Raw genomic sequence first — 27,592 nt, forward strand, 5'->3', positions numbered from 1 at the left:
ACAACAAATTTTAGCCCATAGTCGTGCCATTATATTTTGTAATGTTTATTGGTAAATAATTATTCACCATAATATATGTATGCTAAAATTTCTAAACATGCAGGGTTACATACTGCATAAACTGTACTTGATCAGACACAATGCAAGTCTTTAGCACTTAACGTATATTTTCTTAATGCAGCATTTCCATCTTTACAACGGTAATAAATCTCAGTTCCCACATTGCTGCTGCTATAACAAGAATGTGTTGAGAGACACTCATAAATCAGACTATTCAGTGTGCTTGGGAAGAGAGTAAGAGAGAGTGTATTTATAGGTGATTGATTAAGACAAGGCCATGAAAAATACTCAGTGCCTCAGTGTGTATCAATGTGTCGGTTTGTCCTAAGAGCTGATTTACTGACCAACAGTTTGTGACAGGCATGTCAGCAGCTTGTTGCCAGATAAGACTTTATCTCTACTGTAAATTCATCCATGCAAACAAAAGCTGAATGCAATTATATTTTAAACCTTCACACCTATCAATGTCACGATGTGGTTTTGGGTTGGATCAAAGTGCAGACAAGAGCTCGGGAGCAGCATTTTAAAGCAGTCTTTAGTTCATTTCAAAGGGTCAAAAAACGTAACAAAAACACACTGCAGGTACTGACCAGAGTCTGAACCCAAAAAAACTTACACATTTGTGACACTGCAGGAACATGGCATGACGAGTATAGCGAGTGTGAGCGAACAGGCAGAACAGAGTGTGAACAAACAGAGGAACCAGCAGGGAATAAAGAGCACAGACCAACTAATATACAGAGAGACATGAGAGGGGTTTGTTCCCCTCTCATGTCTCTCTGTATATTAGTTGGCAGATAATCAAAGAAACAGGGAACAGGTGTGACATGGATGCAGGGAGACAGAGGGAGCAAGTGAACCTAATAAGACTAAGACATGAGGAAAGGGACTGATTAACAAAACAGTGAAACAGACCTAAATTAAAACTACAGACCAAGATAAAACAGAATCAAAAATAAACATGAGCTAAAGGAAACTGAGCACTGGAGGTAGCACAACAACCTAAGATCTAAAGACTAGCAAAAGAAACCATAAAGAAACCCTGACTACAAAAGTAAACACTGATAGAACAAACTGAGAATGAAGCAAAGGAAATGAGGACTAGAATAAAAGTAAACAGTAACTAAAGCTAACCTATAAAAGGAGGGACTGGAGAATAAAGATGAATTAGAGGAAACAGAGCTAAGAGGGACAATGAATGTAAATGGGACAAAAACTGAGTAATTAACAACTAAAACAGGAAAACTAATGACGAGAGGAGAACACACTGGGAGGCAAAAGGAAACCAGAACTGTCAGAACACAGAAAGCAATAAACATGAATACAAACCCTCAAACAAGAAACATCTAGCAAAACAAATCACAAAACCACAAAGTCCAAAATGTCACATCCTGACGATCAAAGCTAAAAAAGGCATCATTGCAGAATTTGATTACAGATAACTGCTATTCTACCTATATGGCTTACAAACAGTTCAAAGGCACCACCCTGTGGTTGAAAATATGACTTAAATGTTGCTGTTTTAATGTTGTGCCTTTGTGTTGTGCTCATGTTGGTAGTTGTATTCCACAAGGTCATGCTTTTACCTTTTTTTAACTAGACACATTTCCTTTAAATAATTCCTCACAAGTTAATGATTTTCTATCCCTTTGTCCTCTTTCTTTATTGCTCCATTAGTGGACCTCAAAATATTTTTAAGTAAGTGTTCACATGATTCATTTGGTTTTGTATAAAATATATAAATGCTGCTGTTTAATAGTCAACTCACTTGATTTGAAATCTGTCTTTCCTTGTTTTGCTCCTTGATTTCCAAGAAATCCCCAGCAGCAGCCACCAAGGTATCATGCTGGTTTACGCATTGTACGCTACCAAGTACATTTAACAAAGTGTAATGTGGCCCTGTCCACAAGCTAATTAGCACTACTGTGTGTTACAGTTTCATCTCATGTAGTCATCTAACTAACTCATTTCATCCTATTAAATTATTAGGGAGTGCTAGAAAATATCAACTAACCACCCACCAAAAAAGCTGGGAGAATGGAGAGATAAATAAGCTTAAAGAAATACTTTTTGATGTGATCTGTCCTTCCTCAGAGTTCCCAGGCAACATGTTGTCGACACAGACATCCAGTTTTATCATGTGCCTTCTCACGCTGATGCCAGCAGAAAGCGTATAATGGAGGACACGGAGGACTGGCGCCCACGCACGGGCACCACCCAGTCCAGGTCTTTCAGGATTCTGGCTCAGATCACAGGCACGGAGAATGGTACGACAGGAACTGAAATGTACAGTTTTATGATGTAATATAAACTATTGCTAAACATCTCTAAATGTAACTAAATTGATCGCTTCTAGTACATTTTGGTGTCATTCTTTTAATTTTAATTTTTTACCTTCTAGTTCAAAATGAGGAAGCTGATCCATCAAAGAAGACAAAGTAAGTGCATCTGAAAAAAGGAGCTATCATCTTTCTTGTTTGCTGTGTATAAATGGAGGTTGCTTTTTATAATGGGTTTTTATAATGTCATGTCATTCAAATAGCTTAGTTGAATTTCTAGAATAAAATCTCCATGTATAAACTGAACAGAAAGTCTTACTCAATTTGAGCAATCAGTGTGATGCTAAGTTCCTAATGTGTAGACAGCCAAGCAGGGTACACAACTGATCCAGAGTCAAAAGCCAAATCTCCATGCAATACAATATTTGCAAATAATTCCAAAGCGTTCTTTATTTCACTTAATATTAATTTTAGACCTGTTTTTAGTGAGTGTGCATACCAGTCAAAGTGTGTGTTATTTTGATTTGGTTTCTCTAACTGTTTTGATGTGGATCTGACAGCCTCGTTGTGCTGCATGTTACCTAACCCATGATTGTGTGATTGAAAATCATGATTTTTTCATGGTTGCGTTGTCATGTGACATGACCTATGGACCCTCCATGCTGTTGTTGGTTTGCAGTAGCGCATTAGAGCAGGCATTGCTTCCATTTGTCCTTGTTGGTGTGCGCTGTTAATCATAAATCAAAGGATTAGACATCTTTTTATTCCAATAATGATAGTGAACATTTTCATCTTTCTTAATTAAAATGTTTCGTGTCTATCATCCGTTTCTGTTGTTAACTCGTATTATTCTGCTTTCTTTCTGGCATGGGCCTTAATCCATCTTCGTGTTGTTTTGTTTTAGAATTAATACTCTCCCTTAATTAAGTTCTTCTTTCATTCTTCTGTTGCTCTTTTCTCTTCTTTTTCTCTCTTTTTACCATTGTGTTCTGGATGGCAGAGTAAACAAGATCCCCACTCGACTTGTGGTTGGACCCAAGTACGACGAGCTGAGAAACTGGCACCATGGAGTGTCTGCTCGCACCCTGAATGTCCAGTAGACTGAGTGTGTGTGTGTTCTTGTACTTGCTACCGAGTGAAAGCCATTTTTCATATTTTACAAGCAAAGTGAGGACATTGTTGGAAAGTGAGGTCATTTTCCTGGTCCTCACTTTTTAAAATGTTGTTCTTGGGTTAAGGGTTAGCTCTAGGACTAAGGTGTGAATTAAACTTAGGTTAGGGTCTGGATTAGGTATGCATTGGTAATGGTCCTGGTTAGGCCATACAAATTTATGAAAATGAATGGAAGTCAATGAGAAATTACTCCTAAAGATAGTAAAACATAGTGTGTGTGTGTGTGTGTGTGTGTGTGTGTGTGTGTGTGTGTGTGTGTGTGTGTGTGTGTGTGTCACACTAAACACTAAATAAGTAAAAAAAAAAAGAACACTGGAAAAAGAGCTGGACCTGTGTAATCTTCATCTCCATGGACTTTCCTGTGTTTTCAATCTTGTTCATTCTTTTCAAAATTTAAAGCACTGAAATGGAAAGCAGATGGTCTTTTTTAATACCCCATCACAGTGTAGCATAACTCCTATAGGTTTTAGTGGTGTAGGAAGATACACTACATTAGGTAAATATTGCTCCATCATTGCCTTTATGCCCATTTGATACTGTACCATGCAATCTATTCACTATCTAAACCAGGCTGTATAAATTATCCAACAAAAGCATAACATTTAAATGGGTAAAACAACAAAAAAAGATAAAAATGTCACAAAAAAATTGTCTTTTCTGTTTTTAAAGAAATGTGCTTGGAAGAGTACTCTCTTTAACTTCAAGTAAACAGATTCAGCCTCCAGCATTAAAATGTTCATGATTTAAAGATTTCTATTATTAAAATATAGTATAATCCTAAAACAAATAAAATAAACAACATCCCTGTTGCACAAAGTAATTATTTAGTGAAATAGTTTTGCTTTGTTTAAGGTCTGTTGTTTGTTCATTTATGCTTTCTTTTTCCACTTTTTACTTTCTCTGAATCTTTAAACCGCTCTAAGTACGTATGTGTGTATACATGGTCCTGCGTTACTGCTAAAGAAATTAAATGTATTAAAGAAAGGGTGTTACAGTATGTAAAATGCTGTATTTATTTCGAATGTTGATAGAAGGTTTTACTGCACGACACCTCAATGATTAAGATGCCATGTCTTTTTATTTCATCTATATATCTAAACAAGTGACAACAGGTCATGGTCCCTTGAATTAATTTAGTGCTCCTCATTCCGACTTTTCCTCATTGATGTATTGGGACATTTTGAAATAATTGAGTTAGCAATGTAATAACAAGACAATACTTTGACACAGCCATGCTTCAGTCACTCATTTTACTTGCAGCCAGATATGAAATATCTTCAAGAATTAAGAAGTAAAATTAATCTATCTGCTTTCATCCAGATTTTCCAATTTGATCCAACAACATCTGTGATACTGCTACTTATGTGCTTGGTCCAAAAATTAAATCTATAAGAGTAACAGATGCAAGAAATATACCCTATGCTTTCATCTGATTGTTCACAAATGTCTGTTTAATTAAAGTGCATTTGTATGATGTTTATCTGTACACCTGAAAATATGTAAATAAACACAAAAGCACTGACATTAATTGGTGTAAATAAATAAAATCTTTTTAAGGAGACATTTTTTTCATAGCAGATAAAGTCTTCTATTAGTTAGGCTCTTGTTAAACGTGTTATCATTTTCTAGAGATGAAATGGGAAACAAGTGCTAGTTTAATTCTAAAGAATTATATTCTGTAGTAGCTAAGTAATTGATATTGCACAAATCCATACTTCTTCATGCACAAATTCTACTTTTATTAGATGATAAAACACAGTGCTCACAAAGAAATAAGCAAAGGAAGGTTCAAATATAGAATTCCATAAATCATCAAGGACAAACCCATTTTAACTACCCAAATAAATGAAATATTTAAAATTAAACTGAGCAATCAATAAATACATCAAATGTGTTGCCAAATAATTTTGTTCATTTTTTACCCTTCTTCTTAGCAATAAGTCTTGTGGTTGTTGTTTGTTTGATGGAGATTGCTTTTAAATATATGTAACTATTCTATATACCAAAGTGCATAATGGTGTAATTCTTTTCTCTATCACAGTTTCTATAAAGAAAAGCCCGTATAAAAGTTTTATACACTCTTGTGATGGCACAAATGGCTTTCAGTAACTTTAAACAGAGTCGATGTAGTTATGCATGAACAGTATACAAGTCAAAAAACAGTATCTTTCATCCCGGTTTGAAAACAGCAAAGGTCTTGTTTGACTGTCTACAGTTGCATATCAGTAAATCGGAATGTCATTGAAAAGTAAATATATCTTAAGAATTACATTCAAAATGTGAAACTCATGTAATACATAGATTCATTACTTAGAGTAATATATTTCAAGTGTTTCTTTCTGCTAATTTTGATTATTACGACTTATAGCTGATTGAAACCTAGAATTCAGTGCCTCAAAATAATACATAGGACTATTAAAAAAAAAAACATTTTAAGGCAGAAATGTGGGCCTACTGAAAAGTATATGCTTGTTGTATATAGTATAACAGACTCACTCTATATAGTGTACATACTCAGCATTTGGCTGTGGCCTGTGGCTCTGCTGAGATTGTAAGGAAGCTCAGGTGGCCTTAATAGAATCCTTCACTTCATCTGCATTGCTGGGTCTGGTGTCTCTCATCTTCATCTTGATAATCCTCCATTGATTCTCCATATGGTAAAAGTCAGGGGAGTTAGCTGGCCATTGAGGCACATGGTGATTGAAGCAGGTATTGGTACTTTTGGCAGTGAGGGCTGCTAAATAAAGGAAGCACGAAGTTCTCTAAAATGCCCTACTCTGACTTTGAACTTGTTAAATGAAAGTGGACCAAAATCAACAGATGACATGGCAATAGACCTCAAACAGCTTTGACTCTGTGCCTCTCCCCTCTTCATCCATACACTGGGACCAGATTTCTAAATTAATTGCAAAATCTACTTTCATCTAAAACATGGACTTTGGACCATGCTCATGAACACAAGGGATATAATCTGTACCCTCTAAATCTCCCCCAATCTCTTGGTTGTGCTTTGCCTCCCAATCGCCTCAAAACTTCAGTTGTAACTGTTGCTTTTTTAATAGATTTTCTTTCCACTCAACTTTCCAAATTATATGCTTGGATACACTACTCTCTAAACGGCCAGCTTCTTTAACAATTACTCTTTGGAGCATGGGCTCCTTGTGGATAATACCACAGTGTCGGCAGTTGAAACACTTAAAGATCTAAAATATGCAAGATATTTTGTGGATCACTGTCTTAGTTGTCTGCTAAATCTAAGACAAACAATAGGTATGGGTGGTACAGATTTTTATTGAAATCTCCCTATTTATTTAGTATTGTGCCTTGAGGCCATTGCAACAATCACATACAGGCCTTTGGAGACAACCAACAAACTTGAAAACATTTAAGTCATGTCAGCACCCAGGTGTCAATCACGTTTGGTCTGTTTCTCACAGCTTCATCTAAAAAAAAAAAAAGAGTATGCTTGAATGTCACTCATTCTCACATGCTAGGGTTAGGGTTAGCTGTAAGCTACAAGTGATTGATTCTGATTAAGGAATTTTCAGTTGACCAGGTGTTTCACCAACCTTTAATCTATTTACTGCAGAAATGTTTGAGCTAGGATGTGGTGATGTGTAATGCTTGCCAAAAACATTCTAATAATGAGAAGATTGATAATTTCCCAGTTGTTTTCTTTCTTTTTTTCACTTGGACCAACAGTTTTCCTTGATCACCACTAGATGGAAGCACACATTTGAAAAATTATGAGTTTACATAGTGGTGGCTACCAAAAATTCGATTAGCCAGTGGGAAAACAGTGCATGTAAGGATTATTTTTTTACATTGACACAGTTGCTGCACAATAACACATAATTTACAAACCAACAAAAGTTTTAGATTGCCGTAAAAAAAAAAATGTCTAAGCTGTTTAGTCAACCTATAACTTCTCATAATGTGTTTTTTTAATCACATGCATTGATGTTTAACATTCAGTAGGATGCTATCATGTCAAAACACTTTCCACTCAGGACTGCTCTCTGTCACCTTCACTAAGCCTCCGGTACCCCCAGAAAACTTGTTCAACACTGTTCACAGTAAACAGAGTGTGCTAATTCACCACAGTATTTGAGTGGGTTTCATTATGAAACAATCATCAGGGGTTCAGAGTGTTCCCGGTAATCAACCTAATATTTTATGGACTGTATTACATTATGAATCCCTTTAAGATTAATAAAGAACAATTACACTAAATTGAGCTTTGCTCTTTATTCCCTTTTTTCTATATTGTTTACAGTAAACATACATATGAATGTCTCAACAAACTACAATCACAGAGAAGAATTTTAAAAACGATAATTCAACTTCAACTGCAAGTTATTACAATCACAATTTCTTTTATTGTTTTTGCACATGTAAAATAGAAAATAAATTTTGAAAATTATTTTATTTATTACTTTACACATTTTGAACATTTACATTCAAGGAGCAACAAAATGAGAACAGTTTCATTAGAGGAAGTGTAATATATACAATCAGAATCCAAAAATCAATGTGTGAGACTTTGCAGTCACAAATGACTTCTTTTATGCAGTTTTTGTAGGCTATTATGTTTTTAAGTAAAATCCCATAAGTTCTACATGCAAGTAATATATTCATCTGGTTGGATTGACTTTCACTGCTATTGATGCTTAAACCGGTTACTGATTTTGTTGGTCCTAATGCCTAAGCTTACAGAAAATGTTGGGAAAACTGTTATGATGGAGCACAAAGAAAAGGGTGAGGAAGATTTTGGATAATTGCAACAAAATTGTCATTGCAGGTTTTCCTAGTATCTTTCAGCACTGGGAGCATGAAGAGCGTGATCTGAGCATGATGTTATAGTTTTTTTATTTAGTTATTTCTATATCTATTCCTTCTTTTTCTGAGTGATTTAATAAATAAATTAACTTATGACGTTCACTTGCTTGTTTTTTCTTGAGGTGTATATTGTCTTAGAGTTAAAGTTTTTGCTTAGTTTTTTTTTCTTTCATATTCTATAGTGTTCTTGCATTTCATGTCATCCCACTGTTTATAGTACCTTCTATTAAGTTCAAGTGCAAAGCTATACCTTGTTTGCTTACAAAAAGTAGTTTTACTACTTTCATACATTTCCTGAATGATGTTTAGATGAACACCTATTTTTAACCAGCAGCAAAATAAAGGTTTAATTGCACAGAGCATGCCATACGTGACAGTGAAAAGTCTGTTTATTCAAGCCATTCCAGCACCACAAGACACTGGACATGTGTCTGTGTGGCGGCAGTTCATTGCTACTATAACATTCTGTGGTCACTGTAAAACAACTTGGCAGCATCTCAGAGAGATCAGTCATCAGTCAGTGGAAACAACTGGACACAGCCAGACCAAGAAGCAATCAAAGGTCTGCATGTGTGTGTTGGAAAGGGTGTCTGTATAAATAAACGGATGACTTTGTCATAGTATGAGTGTGAATATCCACACATTGATGGTATAGTGTGCATATGAGGACTGAATTTCATCCAGAGAATATCATGGTGCTAAATTATAGACCATCTGTTGTGTGGCGAGGGAGATCTGCTGGACAGCAGTCAGCTATGTTAATGAAACATTTGTTCAATGCTCTAATGAAACCCACACTTTTATGAGATGCATAAAACAATTTCTTGGAGCTAAAATACACATGTTATTTTACATGTGTAAACACCCAGGAATATGGGATCTGTTCTGTTTTCCCTCATTAATATTTCTGACAAAAGTCATAATTTAGCAGCTAAAGGAAAATAAACTTCAATGTAAAACCAACACGGTACAAATAGATATGTCTTAAAGAGAAGTATTATATAATCTACAATACAGATAAGTTCAAACAGGTGCAGTTAATACAGGTAACAAGTGGAGAACTGGAGGGCTTCTTAAAGAAGAACTACTGATCAAATACTTATGTCATGCAATAAAATGCTAATTAATTACTTAATAGTGTGAGTTTCTGGATTATTGTTTTAGATTCACTCACAGTTAAAGAGCAACTATGATAAGATATTAAAGACTTCTACATGTTTTGCATTTGGGAAAACTTGTAAAATCGGCAGCTTATCAAATACTACTTCTCCCCACTGTAGTATACAACTGAGGTTGTTCTATGCTAGTTTGATTGCAAAAGGTTGCAAAAAAACTAAAAAGAAAACGTACTGAAAGACAAAAGTGAACTAATCTGTTGGACATGTTTTCTTTTACTTCCCCTTTAATTATTCCTCACTGCTGACAGGAATCATGTGTGGCCCAGGAAATCCAGATGGCCAGCATTAAATACTTACAACCACACCTAAAAACACATTCAATTTCACATGTAATTTGCCTGATTGGAGGAGAATATTAAAGTGCTGTCCTTGTAATGAGTTCTAATAAACGATAAACTGAGAAACATCTTTTTTCCTGCTCTATTTGTCATCTGCCATCAGCCAGTTACTCTGAGGAATTGAAATGGAGGTTGTTAAAATGCTAGAAAGGACAAAATAAATAGATAATTTAATGATATTTAATATTATGGCTTGATGGAGTGTGGTTTTTTTCTTCCAACAACATTCTGCTTGAGGAGTTGATGCCCACTGAATATTGTATTTCCGTTCAGATAGAGCTGTGACTTACAGGGGTTGGACAATGAAACTGAAACACCTGGTTTTAGACTACAATAATTAATTAGTATGGTGTAGACCCTCCTTTTGCAGCCAATACAGCATCAATTCGTCTTGGGAATGACATATACAAGTCCTGCACAGTGGTCAGAGGGATTTTAAGCCATTCTCCTAGCAGGATAGTGGCCAGGTCACTACGTGATACAGGTGGAGGAAAACGTTTCCTGACTCGCTCCTCCAAAACACCCCAAAGTGGCTCAATAATATTTAGATCTGGTGACTGTGCAGGCCATGGGAGATGTTCAACTTCACTTTCATGTTCATCAAACCAATCTTTCACCAGTCTTGCTGTGTGTATTGCTGCATTGTCATCCTGATACACAGCACTGCCTTCAGGATACAATGTTTGAACCATTGGATGCACATGGTCCTCAAGAATGGTTCGGTAGTCCTTGGCAGTGACGCGCCCATTTCGCACAAGTATTGGGCCAAGGGAATGCCATGATATGGCAGCCCAAACCATCACTGATCCACCCCCATGCTTCACTCTGGGCATGCAACAGTCTGGGTGGTACGCTTCTTTGGGGCTTCTCCACACCGTAACTCTCCCGGATGTGGGGAAAACAGTAAAGGTGGACTCATCAGAGAACAATACATGTTCCACATTGTCCACAGCCCAAGATTTGCACCATTGAAACCAACGTTTGGCATTGGCATGAGTGACCAAAGGTTTGGCTATAGCAGCCCGGCCGTGTATATTGACCCTGTGGAGCTCCCGACGGACAGTTCTGGTGGAAACAGGAGAGTTGAGGTGCACATTTAATTCTGCCGTGATTTGGGCAGCCGTGGTTCTATGTTTTTTGGATACAATCCGGGTTAGCACCCGAACATTCCTTTCAGACAGCTTCCTCTTGCGTCCACAGTTAATCCTGTTGGATGTGGTTCGTCCTTCTTGGTGGTATGCTGACATTACCCTGGATACTGTGGCTCTTGATACATCACAAAGACTTGCTGTCTTGGTCACAGATGCGCCAGCAAGATGTGCACCAACAATTTGTGCACCAACAATTTGTCCTCTTTTGAACTCTGGTATGTCACCCATAATGTTGTGTGCATTTCAATAATAATAATAATGAGCAAAACTGTGCTCTTACCCTGCAAATTGAACCTCCACACTCTGCTCTTACTGGTGCAATGTGCAATCAATGAAGACTGGCTACCAGGCTGGTCCAATTTAGCCTTGAAACCTCCCACACTAAAATTACAGGTGTTTCAGTTTCATTGTCCAACCCCTGTAGGTATATTTGGTTGATGTGGAAAGAGCTTTGCTCCTTCATGTGCCAAATTTCTAATCTATATGGACAGTTTGGATAGAAAACTCTTGAAAATATAAATACTTACAATATTTGGTTCTTTCTGTTGCAAATTTACTTTATAGTGAAACAGCTCCACAGTATCGCACATCCTCTATTGTAGTTGACAGTGGGCAGGAGGTGCTTTTCTGCACATTCATTCTTTTTAGCTAATCCCATAGATTTTGAGAAGAGAGTTGAATTTGTCTGGTTTTGATGAGGCTATATATTTCGGATCATTATTCTGCTTCAAGTCACAGGGAGGACACATTTTCAGTTTTCAGCTGTACACCGCTTGAGTTTTATTCAAAATATCCTGGTATTTAAAAGAGTGACTGATACCATGACTTCTAACAAGGTTCTCAGGGCCATTGGAAGAAAATGAAGTCCACAACATCATGGATCTCCTACCTAGTAATTGTTTGTTTCACACCCCAGAGGAAACAAGGGCAAAGGGGTGGCATTGAATGATCATTTTGCTTCTTTCATGTATGTAAAAAATGATGGTTTTACTGTCCTCTTACTGGACCGCTTGTTTTTGTCTTTAGCTTCATATAGTAGAATTTGGTGTGACAAAAGGTTTGTAACCCCTGCTCCCAGACACATGAAACAAAATGATTAGCTCATAATTAAAATGAAGAGACATGTTCCGCAGCCTGATTGTCTCCTTCCTATGGCTAACTACTTAGATTAGGACTGTGCAGCCTATAGACTGATTAGCTGGAATCAATGCTAACACAACAGTCATCTTGGTGCATTTGTTACAATTCATGTCAATGCGCTGTAACTTGTTTACCCAGCACTGTTAATTTTGATCAGATGTCTTTGAAATACTTTCTTAGGGTTTATATTTTCAGAGATTACATTCTGCTTTTATTTAACAAAAAACTACTTAAATATAACTAGGAAACTAGATTTAGTTTTAAATGTATTTTTATTTCCTGCCTTAAGAATAGTTTGGCTACATTTACATTGAGGCCTCTAGCCTATCTGTGGGTTAATGAGTCCTGTCCTAACTAAACATTCAATTAAAATTCAGTTTTCACAGCCATTAGCATTAATTTATATCACGTCTCATTTATCATGTTGCATTTAGTGATGTTTTTCCAAACGGCCTCTTTCCATTAGTTTGTCACACAAAAGTCCTGTTTCTCTTAATTATACTGATAGTGTCCATGTCTCTTTAGATAATTTAAAATTATCTTCCACTGGCTCCTCTTCCATCTCTTCCATCTTTTACATTTTGCACAAATAGTCTACAAACTGGAAACACTCATCATAGCCTGATTTAGCAACAAATGGATAGGTTTTCACTACATTATTTACTAGTTTAGACTTTTTTATCTATTGTGATTTTAATTTCCTGTTAAAGAAAGTTAGGTGTTCTCCCTCTCACTCCTGTTGCCACCAGAAAGAACCCTGGCAACTAAATATGGTGCATGGGAGTCTCCATCAAAAAAGGAAAGGTAAGAGAGATAGGGAAGATTGAAATAACAACCCTGATCTTTTCAAGATGAAATTACAACAAAGGAAAGATCTAAATTGTCAATGGGCTTAAACAAGCATTAAAAATATATTTATTTATGCTTTGAATAACCATAATATAATATAGGTAAAGTTTTAATTTTAAAAATAAAATTCAATATTAAGTTCCGGCTTAAATATTGGAGCTGTTTATCATAAACTCCAAACTCTTCAAATATATATTCTTAAAAAAAAAAGATCCAGCCATGGACCCAGAGACCCGAGACCCCGGGACACATCACTCCCCGAGTAGAGGTCCGAAAGAACCCAGGGGTCCAGGCCCTGGCAAGCAGCCACCGGGAGTGAGCCAGCACACACCAAAGCACCCAGCCCCGGAGACCGAGAACCACAAGTACATCGGCGGGCAGAGAATTAAAAGAATTAAAGTTCAAGGGAGGCAAACCTCTAATAAATTCTTTGACAGACATGTTTGGCTTTTTTATTGGTACTGTTGATTGGCCATTTTCGAAGCTTCAACCGTTGCAAGTTACATTGGGCAAAACAGTTCACAAGCCGTGCGCGCTCCAATGGTGCAGACGCAGCACAGACCTGCTGCCCTGTGTGCACACCGATGGCCGAGGGCACTCACCACTCTGGACACATTCTGTTTAAAGGCTAAGCAGGATGTAGTCTTTGCCCAAATGGGTCTGTCCGTACCACAAACAAAGCATCTGCTCACAGAGCTTAGCCTGTATGTGCAATTATGCAGTCAGAAGAGGCCAGCGTCAATGAACAGAGAGGGAAAATAATCTCGTCAGGGCAGAGGCTACGATGACAAACCTGGTGATTTGAATAGCGACAAGAAAGGTTAACAAACTTTAACAGTCCAGAAAAGCAGAAGCAGAATGGAACAGAAGGAAAAAGTCTGAAACCGAAACATTCATAATGATGCAGCACAATAACCCCTGCATGTTTCAAGTGCTACAGCTTTTGTTTGCTTTTCCTCTTGTTCTGCTGGGGGCAGTAGCAGCCAGCCAGTAGCACAAGCAATTTCCTCATTTAAATAGGGCAGTCTGCACCTTTTTGCTCCTGTTATCCATTGCATGCACAATCTTTGAAAATTGCACGTGCAATTGTTTTTGTGCAAGCAATTTAGCATCCCTTATTTAGGATCTTTGAAGATCAGGGAAAAAGTATCTTTGAAATAGAACGTACAAAAAATGTTAATAATATTCACATAATCTCTGCCATTTTCACTCCATCACTTTCAGTATTTTCTCTTTTACTACTTCTGTCTCACTCACATAAACATTCAGACACAACTCACTGTAACTATGACTGCAGTTGCCATAACATTTGTCTGCCACGAGTTCCCTAATAATCAGACACGAAGGGAAAAGGTTGGGGTGATCCAACTGTTGGCATCGACCACAGTTATGTGTTATGGCTGGAATGTGTCTGGAGAGAGACTGTTAGCCCACCCAAGCTAGTGTGCTGGCATTCCAAAACATACACATGTAGATAGACATGCACACATTTCAGATTGTGTCAGAGGGATTTAAACATTGTTTTGTAATATAAGGCTTACATGTAACATAAATACAACAGCATGTGTTACCCTGCTTTGTGTTTGAACTCTTCTCATCTTCTGTCCGACATATGTTGTAAAAGCATATTCAGTAAATGAGCCCCTCCTCTCAGTTTGTTTTTATTGGTCAAATTATTTCAGTGGCAGAGTGCAAGAAAGTTTATACAATCATTAAATTAAGGATGAACACATTTGCAATAAAAACCCAGTGGTACAACAAAAATATCTTCTTAGGACAGAACAACTGCAGTTCTCTTACCTGCATAAAACGTTATGATGCAAATCAAAATAAAGAGTAAAAATGCACAAAAGAAAAAGGACCATTTGAACATGAACTATTTGTTTAATCACAAAAGGAATATAATCTGAAAACTAATGACCCATTTACAGTTTACTAGAAGACCATCCGATTTCAAATCTGGTATTAGTGCAACTGACTTTGTAAGAAATAAATATTTCTTAAAATGAGATTTTTTTTTACATGAAGAATCTTCCTATAGTTTTCATGATTATTCCAGTGGAATAGACAGTTGTGTTTTAAATGAGGTAAATAGGAAACATTTGGTTGATACAATTCTCACAAGGAAACAAAGATGTTAGGAGCTGCAGCGTTCCTCTCTTAATGTATTTTGCCAGAGAGTGAAAGGTGTGGGATTTGAGGTGTACTATTGGTGTACAAATCCTGGAATTTATTTGACAGTTTAGGTTTTACTTTAAGATTTTTGATTTTGATAATTTGTGGTTTCTGTTTGTGTTTCTGTACAGTGAGGAGAATGAAGAGACACAGCTTAACTCCCATGAATCTGCTGTTGTCAAGACTATGATCAAAGGAACTGCTTCAAACCATGGTAAACACTATTTGTATGTTGATAAGGATACAATAGACTTATAATTTATAATTTATGTTTTTTTACTTTTTCACTTAGTCATAAAGCCATTAAGTAATAGCTGCAAATATTGCCAGCTGCCATTATTGCACCCTGTCTGAAATATGATTTATTGACCTGATATTAGTGTGTAATAAGTGCGTTGCCCAGTTACTGAATGGAATTTTGAACAATACGTTCCTTTTAGCTACTAATACATTATTTTGCTCCTGCTGCCAAATTCTCCATAAAATGTGTTAAATGGTGCATAAATTATTGTGACAAATCTGATAGCGCTATTTTGGGTAGGGTGTCCCTATGTTCTTTTTACAGAAGGAAAGTCATGGTGATCATATGCAAAACCAGAAACTATACGAACTCCCCAAACAATACAAATGTAGTTGAAACATTTAGCTAAATCTCTTTTGTTTCATATTTTTGTAATTTGGCATAATATAAGAAGAGTGAATTGAATTGAATTTAACAAAAAAAAAAACCTAATATATTTTCAAACACAAGCACACACAAAAAACCCTCAGCTCTCACCTCCAGCCTAATGTAAAACTGCTTTATGGTCATGAAACCAAATGTTGTTACAGTCAAATTGCAAGGGAAAAAGCCTTACTTTCCATGGCTGAGGTTTGACATATGTTATGAAATAGGTCATTGCAGTCTTTCTCAAGTTTTTCCTTAGTGGAAGGCCATAAAAAATCCACATTGGCCCCTGGCACCTCACTCAATAACACAAGCAGTGGCTCTGTTTTGTCAGAAAGATAATATTTATAGAGAGGACCTGTTGGGAGTAATGAAAAAAAATACCTTGTAGGCAATGCATAGAGCAGCTGTATAATTGTTTGACTTTGTCAGTGCTCCACTTCTTTATTCTGAGTTGATGTTCTGTCTGTTTTGTTGTTAATTTTGTTGATACAATTCACATCATTTATTTATAAATGTCAAAAAGTATTTGCCCCCTTACAAGTATCGTCTGTTTTACACATGTTATATCGTCTGTTGTCACATTGAGATGTTTTAGTCCATCAAATAAATCCTAAAATCAGACAAATAACCTCAGTTAATACAGAATATAGATTTTAAATAATGATAGCTTTTATAAAACTATAAAAACCAACCTGCCCTTATGTGAAAAAGTGTTTGCCCCCTGAAACTTAATAACTGGTGGCCCCACTCTGGAACAGCTACCATCAACATTTGGCAGGACGTCCTTGGCGTGGTGTGGTGGCCTTCCTCCAGTAATTTCTTTTGCGGCTTCGGCCCCGGGCACCGGGTTGCAGTTGGCAGTCGGGTGGGTGGGGCAGTGGAGCATGTCTTGTGCCTGCACTGGGGCGGCTGGTGGGTTGTGCTTGGCCTGGAACGGTTGGCCTGCCCGGCCCGGTTACCCGGCTGGTGCATGTTTCTTGCTCAGGAACTGATAGGCTGAGGCTGCTGGCGCTGGCTGAATGGTTGGGCGGGCTTGGCGGTATGCTGCTCTGCTGGCTGCAGTGTCCGGGGGAGGATCGAGGTGACGGACTAGAGTGTGGCGTGGGGGGGCTGCAGCGTGTGGGGAGAGGGGGTGGGGTGGGGTTGTGTCCTCTTCTTGGATGTGGGGTCACCGGCATTTGGATTGGCTGAGCGGCGGTGGTAGAGCTGAGCTGGATAATCCCTGTGCTATTGTTGCAGCGGCAGTGATGTGGTCTGTCTGTGTGGTTGCGGGGACATGGTGGGGGACGCCGGCCCCGAGTGCTTGCCGCTGGCATGGGACCTCTTGCTGGGTGAGTTTGTCCCATCTTGGTGTGGGGTTGGGGGTTCCGTTGTGGGCACGGTGCTCGGTGGTGTCTGCCCTGTTGTGCTTGTAGGCAGGGACTGGGGTAGTGTTGCGCGGTACCCTTGCCTTGCCGTCGCGACGCACTGTGTGGTGGGGTCAGGATGCGGCAGGGGTGCTTGGTGCTGTGTGGGCCCCTGTTGGGTTTCCACACCCAGCCCTACACAGGGACTGTGTGCAGGGTGCTGGCGCAGTGTGGGTGTTGCTTCGTTGGCTTTTCGGGGATGAAACTCACCTGTGGGGGCGTGCCCATGTGCTGTAGAGAGGGGATTCATGGCGGTTGGGTTCAGGGGCATGTGTTCGATATCTGTGTCCTGGTTGGGGTCAGCCCTGTGGGTAAATTCATGTTGGGGTTCATTGGGGTTGCCGGGCTCATGGGGTTAGGATTGGAATTCATTGGCGGGTTCGGCCTATTTCATTCTGTGGAGGCTCTGGTTGGTGGGCTGGTTTGGACCATGTAGGCCCCTCTTTTGTACATGGCCATCTCTCCGGGGAGGATGGGGGTCGTTGGAGACCTGGGTCGGGGCGGGGGGTGGGGGTCCAGGCCGGAGTCACTCAGGTTCAGGCATGAGCCCGGGCTAGCCCGGACCAAGTTCAGGTGCTGGGGCGGTCTCCACCCACAGAGGGACCGCCCCTGCTCTTCTTTGGGAGGGGGGGGGGGGGGGGGGGGGGGGGGGCCGGAGTCACTCAGGTTCAGGCATGAGCCCGGGCTCACAACAATATCAAGCTGCAAGCGTGCTCACACTCAGACCCACAGGTGTTAACAGATACACAAATGTTCTATATTGAGCCACATTTACCACTAAATACATTTTGCATTCATAAGTACCATGCACTTTTTGGTAAAACAAATATGAACGTTTCTGCAGGTGTAGAAGCAAGCAGGCCAGACAGTAATTAGAGCTAAGTGTAAACACTGATGTGTTCAAAAAAGCAAAAACAGAAAATAATTGTAAGGTGTAAAAAGTTTTTTACTGAACTTCTTTTAATATGGCACGGCATGGCTGAAGGTGTCTTCCCATCTGCAATTTTCTCTTTAATGTCGTTGCTGCCCAAAAACAAACAAGAAAACCCTTTTTTAGTAGCCTTATGAAAATATGAGTCATTTAATACTTCAACTGCAAGGTGAGTTGCAGGGCTTATGGAACTGGTTCGTTTGCATGGTTTTGGTAAAACGATACATGTAGAGCCACAAAATGGTTGTGGTGGTTAAAATGCAAGCCAATTACAGGGTATTTCGGGTACTTTGTTTTTGAAGCACATTATTGAAAGAATAATGGTTGCTTTACAAAAATGCTGAAACATGAAAAGTGAAAACCTGACATGCTGAAATTTTTGGAGAGAAAAAAACAATATTGATTTAAAACATGTTAAAGATTTTGACCTTTTTTTGTACTTTTACACAGACGTTTTAACTTCAACCTTAACAAACACACATGACTTACATCTGATGCTAACTAGCCCAAAAAATTAAAAACTAAATGTTGTACTCAAGAGACAGAGCTAAACATAACACAAAGTCTTAAGTTCCAGCTTCATATGTAACATTTGTTACCTTTCACCATAACCACACATACAATAACATGTACATCTGTGGTATGGAGATGAAAAGCCTTAACTTCATGTTTAGCCAGGTGCCTGAGTTTTAGTGGAGGGAATGTCTGCAGACAGAACTTACCTTTTTTCTTTGCAAAATAGCTCAACTTAGTCAGATTGGACAGATAGTATCTGTGGACAACTATTTCTTAGGTCTAGCCATAAATTCTCAATGGGATTTCACGTCGGGACTTTTCACAGGGCCATTCTAAGACATGAATATCCTTTAATCTAAACATTTCTATTCCACTTCACAATGCAGTACTTTGTGTTGGTCTGTCACATAAAATCCAAAGAAAATATATTGAAGTTTGTGGCTTTAGCTTGACAAAATATGAAAAAGTTCGAGGTTACAGTACCTTAGCTGGGCATTCTACAGGTCCTTCTCAAAATGTTAGCATATTGTGATAAAGTTCATTATTTTCTATAATGTCATGATGAAAATTTAACATTCATATATTTTAGATTCATTGCACACTAACTGAAATATTTCAGGTCTTTTATTGTCTTAATATGGATGATTTTGGCATACAGCTCATGAAAACCCAAAATTCCTATCTCACAAAATTAGCATATTTCATCCGACCAATAAAAGAAAAGTGTTTTTAATACAAAAAACGTCAACCTTCAAATAATCATGTACAGTTATGCACTCAATACTTGGTCGGGAATCCTTTGGCAGAAATGACTGCTTCAATGCGGCGTGGCATGGAGGCAATCAGCCTGTGGCACTGCTGAGGTCTTATGGAGGCCCATGATGCTTCGATAGCGGCCTTTAGCTCATCCAGAGTGTTGGGTCTTGAGTCTCTCAACGTTCTCTTCACAATATCCCACAAATTCTCTATGGGGTTCAGGTCAGGAGAGTTGGCAGGCCAATTGAGCACAGTGATACCATGGTCAGTAAACCATTTACCAGTGGTTTTGGCACTGTGAGCAGGTGCCAGGTCGTGCGGAAAAATGAAATCTTCATCTCCATAAAGCTTTTCAGCAGATGGAAGCATGAAGTGCTCCAAAATCCCCTGATAGCTAGCTGCATTGACCCTGCCCTTGATAAAACACAGTGGACCAACACCAGCAGCTGACACGGCACCCCGGACCATCACTGACTGTAGGTACTTGACACTGGACTTCTGGCATTTTGGCATTTCCTTCTCCCCAGTCTTCCTCCAGACTCTGGCACCTTGATTTCTGAATGACATGCAGAATTTGTTTTCATCCGAAAAAAGTACTTTGGACCACTGAGCAACAGTCCAGTGCTGCTTCTCTGTAGCCCAGGTCTTGGGAATGTGGCACCTGTAGCCCATTTCCTGCACACGCCTGTGCACGGTGGCTCTGGATGTTTCTACTCCAGACTCAGTCCACTGCTTCCGCAGGTCCCCCAAGGTCTGGAATCGGCCCTTCTCCACAATCTTCCTCAGGGTCCGGTCACCTCTTCTCGTTGTGCAGCGTTTTCTGCCACACTTTTTCCTTCCCACAGACTTCCCACTGAGGTGCCTTGATACAGCACTCTGGGAACAGCCTATTTGTACAGAAATGTCTTTCTGTGTCTTACCCTCTTGCTTGAGGGTGTCAATAGTGGCCTTCTGGACAGCAGTCAGGTCGGCAGTCTTACCCATGATTGGGGTTTTGAGTGATGAACCAGGCTGGGAGTTTTAAAGGCCTCAGGAATCTTTTGCAGGTGTTTAGAGTTAACTCGTTGATTCAGATGATTAGGTTCATAGCTCGTTTAGAGACCCTTTTAATGATATGCTAATTTTGTGAGATAGGAATTTTGGGTTTTCATGAGCTGTATGCCAAAATCATCCGTATTAAGACAATAAAAGACCTGAAATATGTCAGTTAGTGTGCAATGAATCTAAAATATATGAATGTTAAATTTTCATCATGACATTATGGAAAATAATGAACTTTATCACAATATGCTAATATTTTGAGAAGGACCAGTATATACATGTGTCTTTAGCAAAGCAACATTTCAGGTTTATTTCCTCCAACTCATGTAGGCCAAGGGGTACAGAGTGGTTTGATCACCCCGTCTTTTGGAATGAAGGGTAACAGCAGTACCAGTGTCCTCAGGGGTCCTGTTCCAGCCCGACCTGTGCCTCAGCCCCACCCTAAAGATGAGGACACCCTGGTCCAGATGGCTGAACACATTCCTGCTGGGATGCGAACCCCCATGTGTGCCCACTGCAACATGGTGATCAGGTTAGAAACTACTGTTGTAACTAATAACATCGCTTGGCTCACAGGTTTCCGATACGTTTGAATATTGTTGTATACTGTTATTTCTAAGTGAGACAATTGCAGTCATATTTGAGTTTTTGACAATGATGACTAATTATGTAGAGATTCTTTTGACAAAAATGGCAGCTAGACATCAGCAGAATCATTAAAACCCAAACACAGAGAGTAATATACAAAATCAATAAACAGACCATGGTTATTAAATAAAATCTCCAGGCTCCTGGCTTTTCTCTTTTTGAAGTAAATATATGTAAAAGCAGTAAATTTGATTATAATGTTAAAAAGAAAACTGTTAAATTTTCAGTTTAGTTTTCTTATTTTGTGTAGCACAACATTGCCCAAGTAGTTGTTCCAAAAAACGTTAGTGCTTTGGAAATCCAGTATGTTTGTATGAACTTCTTTGCCCCTGTCCATATGTACACAGTAATTTGTCCATGCCAATTTGCCAACTGGTTGAAACAGAAAATCTCAGAAATCAGATATTCAGCTCCTTTGGCTGTGGCTGAAAAGAGGTATTATTTTTTTCCAAAACCCAAATGTACAATCGAGCTGAACATATTATAGATGGGTTAAACAGGAATCTCCAACATTTTTGTTACTTTAGCTGAAGTGGGTTGAATTTCTACACCACCATCCTTCTTTGTCCTAAAAGAGCAAGTGTTGCAGATTCCTCTTATGTTCATCCATGCTCTGTAAATTAGACTTCTACTTCCTAGAAGTGTGGATATTTTATTAAAATGTTTTATTAATTCTCTATTCCCTATGTTTACAATGATGATCAATATAAAGGTGATGTCAATAACATGTAACAAATCAGGAAGTGGACAGGAAGCTCACTCTTGAACAAATTAGAATTTTAAACCATCTTTAATAAATCATCCTTTATTGAAATTGTAGAACTATTCTACATTGTGGTGTGGAGCTCAGAGAATTAAATTTCACTAAAATTCTAAACTGATCTTGCACACTTACAGATTAGCTAAATATTGCGACAATATGATGATACCATCCCTTTCTGCTTTAAACTGGGTTTTTTTTCACTTGTCATTGAAAAGTAAAGTTTAACTTTATTAACCAATAACTAGACATGTTTGCATAGACAACTTGTAAGATTTGTAAAGGGACAAAGGAAGAAAGACCAAAACACTCTTTCTTCAACAACTGAGCTAAAAGGAAGAGGCAACCATAAAGTCAAATTTCTTCTTCTTTGTCTCTCCTGCGTACATTCTCTATTTTCCGGTAGCCGACTGCCCTGACCTGAATGTTATCTGTGAATGTTATCGGTGTCACCTAACATTGCGTGGTACCAAGGATCAGGTTGCCCAAATGCTAACAGCTGTCAGCTTGGGCTGCTGTCAGATGAGGCTCAGATAAGCACACCTATTGTTCTCAGTGAATTGGGCTTCCTTGTTTTCTCACTTTATTTAATCATCAGATATGGGCTTGACAGGGCCAAGGTGCTGTCTAAGCTGAAGCAGAGTATGTGTATAAAATTTTTGGATTTCTAAAGTGTGTTCTTATATTTATTTTAAAGAGAACAGAAACTATTTACCAGCTCGTTGATAACCTAAAACATAACGGACAGTGCACAGCTGTGATGCACCTTAGAACATACAACATCCTCCATATTTTTGGAACCCCTGGTATAAAAAGACTAAAAATTAATGAGACTTTTCCTGCTATAGCATAATCTTAGAAGGGATATCAATATATCAACAGTGCAATAGATGAAAAGTACAGAACAACTGAAACTGTCACAAACAAAGATTTGGCAATGTTGTGCCAGTTCACCCTTGACAAGAACTAGTTTTAAATTTAGTTTGGCCAGGTGATAATAAACGAACTTACGTTCGCAATGAACTGTCAGTGAAAAACAGTTGCGCCCTGGCCTATGTCAGCTTCTTTACATTTGTTTTATATTTTCTGTGTTCTTTCATCAAATCATTTGTACTTTATTTAATGGTCAAATTCCAAAAACAGCTGCTTTTACTCATGTTTAAGGTTTCCAGAAGATAAAATTTGTTTGAAGTTTTCACTGAAAGGCGGTCCATTAGGACTACATTTGTAAATGCAGCCATAAGTATTATGAGGATAGTGTTTGTCTTTAACAAAACCTTGATTTTTTAATTATATCACCTAACAAAATCATAACTTATGTAAATTAAACACAACATGTGTACAGGTGTCGGGTATGCTTGCTTGTATATCATGTCTGAGGGAAAAATTTGAAGTGACAGCTTCCTCACTTTGTCTCTGTTGCAGATTAAAACCCACCTGGAAAGTGCAGTTACAACGATATCAAGCTGCAAAAAAAGTCCTAATCTATCTCATGATATTATTTTTTTATGGTAATTGCAGGAGCTTTCAGTTCATATTGCTATGCTTAAAGTGAAAAATAAGACATTATGATCAAGTTTAATGTGAGGGGAAAAGCAATCATTACAAGTAAGAAAGTGTACCCATTCCTACCTTTATGTAAATTTGAACTGTGCTCACTTCAAGTTGTTCAGTTTAAAGTTCTTAAAAAAATGAGTGTGACTGGGAGCCAAGTTTACTTTTCTACCACTAACAATGATGAGGATGATAAGGAAGCATAAAGCACCCTAAAGCTCGCTATTAAAGAACCAAAGAAAAATCTCATGTGTGATTATGCCACTGTAAATAAGCTCATTTTATTTTTTAAAGGTTTTTACTTCCATAGCAGGGGTGGTAAGGGATGGAGAGGGCTATGCAGTAGGATTTAAAACTTATACCTATCCTTTTTGTTTTATTTCAGAGGACCTTTTTTGGTTGCAATGGGAAAATCGTGGCACAAGGATGAATTTAACTGTGCCCACTGCCGTACATCTCTGGCAGATATAGGCTTTGTGGAAGAGAAGGGATCTGTGTATTGTGAACACTGCTATGAGGAGTTCTTTGCCCCGACCTGCAGCCGTTGTCAGGCCAAGATATTGGGGGTAAGTGGCTGTATTTACAAATAAAAAGGAGACCAAAAGGTCTCTGAAAATGTCAAGAAATATGTGATGCTTTGACCTGGATGTCAGTTATCTAATGAACATGAACATTTCAGCATTGTAAATTAACATTACAACAAAGAAAATCTCAAATGGGACAACCTTAAATGTGGAGTTCCTGTTAATTTCAGTTTTCAACCAGGCATGTTCCTTTATCCCTGGGGTTTCTGTTTCCATTAACTCTATTAACTTGCATTGTGCCTTAACTCAACCCTGCTGTTTTTGCTACAGATGTTCTCTCAGTCTCTATTGGAATAATTTACTCTGTAGGTAAATATTATCACATACTTTAAAATAAAAACTAAAGAGTTTCTAAAATTTAAAAATGCTCCCTCCATCAAAAGATTGCCATGAAAAGACTGTTGCGTTCTATCCTGAAACTTTTAAGTTGAAATATCTATGGTGACCATGAAAGAAACCTAGGAATGCAGTATATGCTCTGAAGTTAGGAGAATTAGTCTTAAAGGCCTTAAAGACTGCAGGTGTGGTTTGAGCGCAAAGTGCAGAGAAGCTGAATTCACATTTCTCAGAGCAGCTCTGACATTTATCCCTCACATGTTCTAACCTCCTTAACCTCAATCCTTTCAAGCCTCTATTTCTCACACATCTTCAACCAGCTTATGGCTCCCGGTTAACCTGTTTTTCTCACTCCTGTTCTCCTAATCTTTCATTTTACTCTGGCCCACCGACTTTCTTGTTCTAACAGTTTAAAGGTGGGAAAATAATCAGGAAGCCTAATTTTAAATCTGGTCATGCGACTGCATTTGTAAAAACGGCAATATTGGGAGGTGTCTTGAAAAGATTTTTCAATTGTTACCTTGCAGAAAATCATTGATGCCACTGATTATTCTCTATGACACTTTATTAAAAAAGTAATATAGTCTCTCTAGCATTTATATCTATACCCATCTGTGTACACATCTGAGCTATGTCCCACACTATAACCGGTGTTTACATTCTATATTCAGGAGGTGATTAATGCTCTGAAACAAACATGGCATATCTATTGCTTCATGTGTGCTGCCTGCCAGCAGCCAATCAGAAACAACACCTTCCACCTGGAGGATGGAGAACCTTACTGTGAGCAAGGTCAGTAGAAAGGGTAAAACTTCAACGTTTGTGCTATGTTTTTGGCACGTTCATCCAAGTGAAATATTTTCAGCAACTTTAAGACTCTATTCAATTCAGTTCCATTTTTATTTATACAGTGCCAATTCACAACAAATGTAATCTCAAGGTCAATTCAATCCATAGTATAGAAAAGATTATATAAATATTCAAGTTTATTTGCATACTTTCCACTTAGATACTTGGTATAAAACAGTGCAGTCAAGTTCATTATTCCGATTGGTACAAAGTTCTTTGGACAGTCAGTTTAATCACAAAGTTGACTTTGCAGCAATCCCTCATAATCTGCATGCATGTGGCAAAAGTGGAAAGGAGAACTCACCTTTAACATGAAGAAACCTCCAGCTGGGGGTTTGCAAAGACAGAAAATACACACACAAAACATAAAATCACTAGTCCAAGAGTACCCTCTGTTAAAGAAAAAGTAAAGAGTTAATAGCAGCAAAAGCTGCTTTAGTCGCTTCATCTATGAAAGAAACATTGCCAACCATATAAGCTACTGAGTCAGTATCAAAATATGTGCCATGAAAAACAGAATACATAACAAAGTCAGTCACATCAATAGCTCATTCAACTGCTTTGTCCAGGAGAGAGGGTTGAACACAGAAAGACAGAGACAAGTGTATTATCTGTAGTCAGAGAACCTGAACTTATTGGTAGTAATTGCTCAGTCAATACCAGGAAGCTGCAGTGATACACTGAGCCTAGTGTAACGTCTATATAAAAAAATAGAGTGAACATAAAGTTAATGACAACAATAACTCAAGATAATGCATTATTGGAGAGCAGTAGGAGAAATAAGCAGAGTAAGGAGAGGTGGTCAGTGTGTCCTCCAGCACTCTAAGCCTATGGCAACATAACTATTGAGATTTCAGGACAACCTCAGGCACTCTAGATAAAAGCTTAATCAAAAAATAATAATATTTTAAGCAATAGTACAGGAGACAGAGTTTTATGTCTCGTGAACAAAAACTGGGAGCTATATTCAAAGGACTATGAAAATAAAGACTGAAATTGTTTAGTATATTATATTCAGTATTTTCATAAAATCAATTTATTTTTTTCAAGATTGCCATATTTTTTGCTGTTGTTTATAAAAACCGAACAATATATTCTCTAAAATGTAAATCATCTTAGAATTAGTGGGTGATTTAGTATTATGATGAACCAATTCTAGGTTATATACGAGGGAAAAAAATTGTTTACAAATATAAACTCGTATAACAGTGTGGGATGCATTATATTCAGCTCCTTTTTCTCTGATACCCTGAAAAAATCTGTTGCAACCTAGTGCCTTTATAAGTCACCTCTTTAATAAACAGAATTCATTAGTGTGTAATTTAATCTCAATATAAATATAGCTGTTATGTGAAGAAATCAGAGGTTTATTAGAGAACATTTGTGAACAATATGTATTTGTCTTTGCAAAATAGCTCAGCTCAGTCTATGTGAATAGATGATGTTTGTCAAAAGCAATTTTCAAGTCTTGTCAAAACTTTACAGTTGTATTTAGCTTTAGTTTTTGACTGGGCCATTCCAACACTTAAATACACTTTGATCTAAACCATTCCATTGTAGTTTCAGCTGTAAGTTTAGGATCTCGGTTCAGATGGAAGGTCCATTTTTGCATCTTTCTCAAGTCTCTTCCAGGCCTAAACAGGTTTTCTTTCAGGATTGCCCTGTATTTAGCTCAATTCATATACCTGTTAACTCTGACCAGCCTTCCTGTTTTTGCCCAAATTCATCCCCAGGAAGCATGACCACAGCATAGAGCTGTTGTCGGGGAGATATGCAGCGTTATGTTTTTGCATTTTGGATGTTTCTAGTTATAGTTAAATGTTTGCCTTATTTGATCAAGACACAATACTCTTGAATGTTATCTGTGTCTCGTATGTGACTTTAAACGGGACTTCTTATGAATTCCTTTTAGCAATGTTTTTCTTCTGTCCCCTGTTCAAGGCCAGATTAGCAGAGCCCATAACCAATGCTTATCCTGTCAACAGATTGTTCCAGCTGAGATGTGGCTCTCTGCAGCTCCTCCAGAGTTACTGATGGCCTCTTGTCTGCTTTTCTGATTAATCCTTTTGTTGCCTGTCCTTTCAGTTTAGTGAACATTACACACAGGTGGGGGTTTAAAGACATTTACAAGGCATCGTATCCTGTCAGCATCAGCCATCCACTTTCATTATTCTCTTGTTTCTATAATGTTTGACCAGGACTATTATATTCAGACAGAATCCTGTTTGTTTAAAATATAGGCTTCTTGATATATGGTTTCAAAATTAATCCACTGACTGATTCATTCTAAATATTAATTATTTTGGCAGCAAACATGTTAACGCGATTTAGTCACTTAAAACTGCCTGTAGGTGTTATA

At 38.1% G+C, this 27,592-nt stretch overlaps 1 protein-coding gene across 7 annotated transcripts in view; it reads left to right on the top strand.

Moving 5' to 3' along the window:
* pdlim5a (PDZ and LIM domain 5a) overlaps positions 1-27,592 on the top strand; it is an 86,556-nt gene that overhangs the window by 56,598 nt on the left and 2,366 nt on the right. For 4 of the 7 annotated variants that reach the window (XM_047381883.1, XM_047381885.1, XM_047381886.1 and 1 more), the window contains exons 6-13: positions 1,738-1,758; positions 1,875-1,898; positions 2,155-2,327; positions 2,462-2,498; positions 15,314-15,396; positions 20,833-21,034; positions 23,850-24,030; positions 25,056-25,176. In XM_047381883.1, coding sequence (XP_047237839.1) covers positions 1,738-1,758; positions 1,875-1,898; positions 2,155-2,327; positions 2,462-2,498; positions 15,314-15,396; positions 20,833-21,034; positions 23,850-24,030; positions 25,056-25,176 — 842 coding nt within the window. The remainder of the gene's footprint in view (positions 1-1,737; positions 1,759-1,874; positions 1,899-2,154; positions 2,328-2,461; positions 2,499-15,313; positions 15,397-20,832; positions 21,035-23,849; positions 24,031-25,055; positions 25,177-27,592) is intronic. The other 3 variants (XM_047381884.1, XM_047381889.1, XM_047381891.1) reach the window with 1 other exon arrangement.

The sequence above is a fragment of the Girardinichthys multiradiatus genome, chromosome 12 (assembly GCF_021462225.1).
Source record: "Girardinichthys multiradiatus isolate DD_20200921_A chromosome 12, DD_fGirMul_XY1, whole genome shotgun sequence".
Lineage (NCBI taxonomy): Eukaryota > Metazoa > Chordata > Actinopteri > Cyprinodontiformes > Goodeidae > Girardinichthys > Girardinichthys multiradiatus.